The sequence below is a fragment of the Culex quinquefasciatus genome, chromosome 3 (genome assembly GCF_015732765.1).
Source record: "Culex quinquefasciatus strain JHB chromosome 3, VPISU_Cqui_1.0_pri_paternal, whole genome shotgun sequence".
NCBI lineage: Eukaryota > Metazoa > Arthropoda > Insecta > Diptera > Culicidae > Culex > Culex quinquefasciatus.
This window is the reverse complement of record NC_051863.1, coordinates 191,529,886-191,534,559: the sequence shown is the minus strand read 5'-3', so window position 1 is coordinate 191,534,559 and position 4,674 is coordinate 191,529,886. Positions and strand designations below refer to the sequence as shown.

Below are 4,674 nucleotides of genomic sequence, written 5' to 3'. Positions count from 1 at the left end.
ACATTGAAAAATATTTGCAATGGCCTTACTTTTAACATTAATTTCGTAATATTTTTTCAATTTTTTGAAAAGTTATAGCGGAAATTTGAATTCTGCGACCACAATTTGATTAAATTGGCAGACGTGCCAAAACAAGATCCTGAAAAATGATGCTGGACTTGCCGTGCCGTTTAACTTCTCGACGGACGAGCTCGAGGAGGCGGCCAACACGAAATCACTGGATACCTGGACCAGCAAACTGCTACAGAGGTTTTGGACGAGTTGCACGATGTCGGAGAACACTCTGATATCGAGTATGGTGCCGTGATATTGTGATCTAGTTTTCGAGAAACCCTTTTCCTCCTCCTATCCATTTTCTATCCCAGCAAGAATGACAGGATTTTTGCGAGTTGTTTTCCTGTTTTCTGTTTCCCTTTACAACCAACTTTATTAGCATCCATTGTGATAAATGTCTTATACTCGCTGAAAGGATCCCTCAAAACTTTGTACTGCACTTACAAAACTACTGTTAGTCGGTAATAAAGAAAAAAAAAATGAATATCGTTTATGAGAAACATTTTAGTGCGCTAAAATTATTAAATAAAAATTAATACTATTATGTCAAATGACTTTTATGTCAAACGGGGAACATCTCAAGCCAACTCCATCTTCCAATGACAAACCCTGATCCCATCTCAAAGGCATCATAAAGTTTACGTGCTGCATAAATCCAGGCGTGTTTTTCACCTCCGTAAATATTTCCTATTTTCTGCATACATTCCGGCGTAATAATTCAAATTTCATCTTTTGCAGACCTTTCACGTGCTCCACCCTGTAGTTTCCCGTTCGATTCCCGCGTTCAAACCATGGTCATCCAGCGCGTGTGGCGTTCGTCCTCTTCGGCACCGAGCCAATCCAACAACAGCAGCAACAACAACCCACTAGCCGCAGCAGTAGCAACAAGTCAATCCGCTGAGTTGGCTCAAAATGCGGCCGGGTCTTCCGAGTCGGAGAACAGCAGCTCGTCCGGTCAGCACACCGGCAGGGGACGCCCTAAAATGAGTGGTGAGGCCATGTTGGATGTGCTGAAGGCGCGGTACTCGGGCAGGTCGTTTGCCAATCAACCCTCGAACGACGCCGCGATGAAGTCGCTGGAGCTGCTGCGGGCGAATATTCAGTATTTGTTCGATAAGGAGATTGACGTGGTGATTAAGAAGTTTAGCTCGTTGTTCTTCATTCCGGCTATCAAGAATATTAAGGAAAATTTGGGAGAGTCGGCGGTGTCGGAAGAAACGTTAAAGAATACGTACTGTTCGTTGCTGGAGAATAGCAAGGGCCAGTACGTCGGTCAGATCGCGTCCCCGGCGGAGAATTCGCTTTCGAGGGCAAACACACCGGGCATGGAGTTGAGTGATTCTGACTCGAGCACGGACAACGTAGTTCCGACTGGAACGCCAAGTCTTCTTCAGCAAGCATTGAAGCGCAAGCTGCCAGAACCCAATCAACCGGACACTTTCAAGCGGCAGTACTTCCTACAAGGATCGCTCTACACCCAGAACCATCAGTACTCGATTCTGCAGTCACTCGGAAATGTCCAAGCGTCCCTTCCGTACCAGCTTCGTCCTTCAGTACTGAACCCAACCGTTTACTCAACCACAATCAGCCCGGAAACGTTGTTCATCCTAGACTTCAAGGCAGGTCGGGCCCTCGGGGTGTCCGACTTTCGAGAACGCCTCGCCAACAAGCACCCAGAAATCCTAAGATACTGTCCAGACAATCAGGACCGCGAATGGCTCCTCAACCAGAAACAAATCTCTCCCCTAAACCGTAACGGGCGATTCTTCCTGCTGGTCCTGGACGAGGTGAAGAAGCTTGCCGAGCGGAACCCCGAATACGCGCCCTACCTAAAACTAGCCGACCTGCAGGGCTTCAAGCTGACCGAGTTCATCTACGCCAAGGTTCAAAAGCTCATCAAAGACAGCGCGGAAGCTTCCTCCACCGTAAAATCCGTTCCGCCAAACATCGTTCAGCAGCAGCCGCGGCCACGTGTCTCATCGCTGAGTTCCTCTCATGCCACGTTGACGGCCCTGCTGGCCCAGCAGTCCCAACCCGCGGCAGTGACGACGACGACGACGACGGTGACTACGTCAGGCGGTGTTCCGCCGGCCAGTGTGGTGGCCACGGTGTCGATACCGGAAAGTGGTGAAGTGGCCAAATCCTAAATTGATGCACGGTGTTTCCTATTTTCGAGTATTGAGAAGTGATATTTAGGAAAAACTAAATTTTTAAGGCTATTTTAGAAACAATCAGTAGTCGCTTGTCGATGTGTACATATCAGCGTGTAATCTAACAAAGTTACTAACCGGATGTTGATTGTGCGAAAAATCTTCTTTTAATATGAAATTTCGTGAGTGTTCTCTTCAGGATGTGTGCAGTTTGGGGTGTGCTATGAGTGTTTTAAAATATATCTTATTATTCAATAAAGTAATGTGCAAACCAATAAAAGTCTCTTGTTTTAATTTATCTGGAATTGGACATTTGCCTGGGTCTGAAAATATAGTTTGTTTCAGCTCACTTGGTAAAACAAAACAATTAACAGCATTTACAATTTAGAACATGATTTAACGCATATTTAATTCTGGAAAAAAAATACCCAACTTTTTTTGCAAATTGACTTTTCTATAAAACTTTGTCCATGCGTTTCCTTGGTTTCCTTTGTTCTTGTTCTTGTTCTTGTTCTTGTTCTTGTTCTTGTTCTTGTTCTTGTTCTTGTTCTTGTTCTTGTTCTTGTTCTTGTTCTTGTTCTTGTTCTTGTTCTTGTTCTTGTTCTTGTTCTTGTTCTTGTTCTTGTTCTTGTTCTTGTTCTTGTTCTTGTTCTTGTTCTTGTTCTTGTTCTTGTTCTTGTTCTTGTTCTTGTTCTTGTTCTTGTTCTTGTTCTTGTTCTTGTTCTTGTTCTTGTTCTTGTTCTTGTTCTTGTTCTTGTTCTTGTTCTTGTTCTTGTTCTTGTTCTTGTTCTTGTTCTTGTTCTTGTTCTTGTTCTTGTTCTTGTTCTTGTTCTTGTTCTTGTTCTTGTTCTTGTTCTTGTTCTTGTTCTTGTTCTTGTTCTTGTTCTTGTTCTTGTTCTTGTTCTTGTTCTTGTTCTTGTTCTTGTTCTTGTTCTTGTTCTTGTTCTTGTTCTTGTTCTTGTTCTTGTTCTTGTTCTTGTTCTTGTTCTTGTTCTTGTTCTTGTTCTTGTTCTTGTTCTTGTTCTTGTTCTTGTTCTTGTTCTTGTTCTTGTTCTTGTTCTTGTTCTTGTTCTTGTTCTTGTTCTTGTTCTTGTTCTTGTTCTTGTTCTTGTTCTTGTTCTTGTTCTTGTTCTTGTTCTTGTTCTTGTTCTTGTTCTTGTTCTTGTTCTTGTTCTTGTTCTTGTTCTTGTTCTTGTTCTTGTTCTTGTTCTTGTTCTTGTTCTTGTTCTTGTTCTTGTTCTTGTTCTTGTTCTTGTTCTTGTTCTTGTTCTTGTAACAAACTAACAAACTAACAAACTAACAAACTAACAAACTAACAAACTAACAAACTAACAAACTAACAAACTAACAAACTAACAAACTAACAAACTAACAAACTAACAAACTAACAAACTAACAAACTAACAAACTAACAAACTAACAAACTAACAAACTAACAAACTAACAAACTAACAAACTAGCAAACTAACAAACTATGAATGTTTTGAAAAAGATTTTTATATAAAAAAAAAGCTGATATATAAATATGAATATCAAGGTTGTTTATCGATAGAATTTTCGGCGATAATATTATCGTCATCGTTATTTCGATAATTATATCGGCTTGAACCGATATTTTTTAATGTTCTTGTCACCCTCCTCCCGTCTCCCATCAATTTTTTTTTTTTCATAAAATTATTTTTATTAGGTCCTTTTCGGTACTGGGACCTGGTTAGGACCGAGTCGGCTTTTGTAATTACAAAAAACTTAATAATTACAGAGGATCTTGTGTGTAAATGTTAGTGGGAGGGGAGCCGATTACCCGCGGCCTACTCGGGGTTAGTAGGGAAGGGATTGGTGTTAAACCTCTCCCATCAATATTGGTACGAAAAATCAGGGGGGCAAAAAATTCTATTATTTTTTCAAAAAACCTAAAAATTTAAATGGATTTCGTAATTTTCGTCAAATTTCGAATATTTTTTTAAAATTGATTATTAAAACAGTTTTTTCATTTAAATGTTTGGACAAGGGCGTCCAATTTTCCCGGGTTTTGAATTTCCCGGGAAACGGGAAAAATATTTTCGAAATCCCGGGAATTCCCGGTATCCCGGGAAATTTTTAAAACAGTATTAAAATCTATGTTTTCATTATATGTGCATGTTTTTCAAGCTTAAATTCATAGAATTAGCTCAATACTATTCATTGGTGGTAATCTACACTTCAACCTAAAAAAGGATAGCAGTTTTTAGATAGCTTGAAAGATTATTTTTGTTCTTTGCTGAGCTTTGGTTTGTTATTTTGTATCTTATCCAATCTGATTCAAATTTAATAAGTCTCTTATAAATACATTTTTTTACTTGTCATGACTAGAAAAGCCTCTTTTTAAATGTCTAAAATAACAAATAAAAAGACAACAAATAAAATTATAACAGTTAAATTTTGAATAAGTTTAGACATGCATATTGTATATAAAAACTATTAATCAAGTTGT

The 4,674-nt window shown here is 39.4% G+C and overlaps 1 protein-coding gene across 1 annotated transcript; it reads left to right on the top strand.

Annotated features, from left to right (window-relative positions):
• The first annotated feature begins 668 nt into the window (after window positions 1–668).
• On the top strand, window positions 669–2,479 carry LOC6031063 (deoxynucleotidyltransferase terminal-interacting protein 1). The gene is made up of 2 exons (XM_038266084.1): window positions 669–730; window positions 793–2,479. Exon 2 carries the CDS (start codon window positions 846–848, stop codon window positions 2,199–2,201), a length of 1,356 nt encoding a protein of 451 aa, XP_038122012.1. The 5' UTR covers window positions 669–730; window positions 793–845; the 3' UTR covers window positions 2,202–2,479.
• The last annotated feature ends 2,195 nt before the right edge of the window (window positions 2,480–4,674 follow it).

What these genes read in the sequence shown, in the direction of transcription:
- LOC6031063 (XM_038266084.1), top strand. Translation starts at nt 846, where the DNA reads ATGGTCATCCAGCGCGTGTGGCGTTCGTCCTCTTCGGCACCGAGCCAA.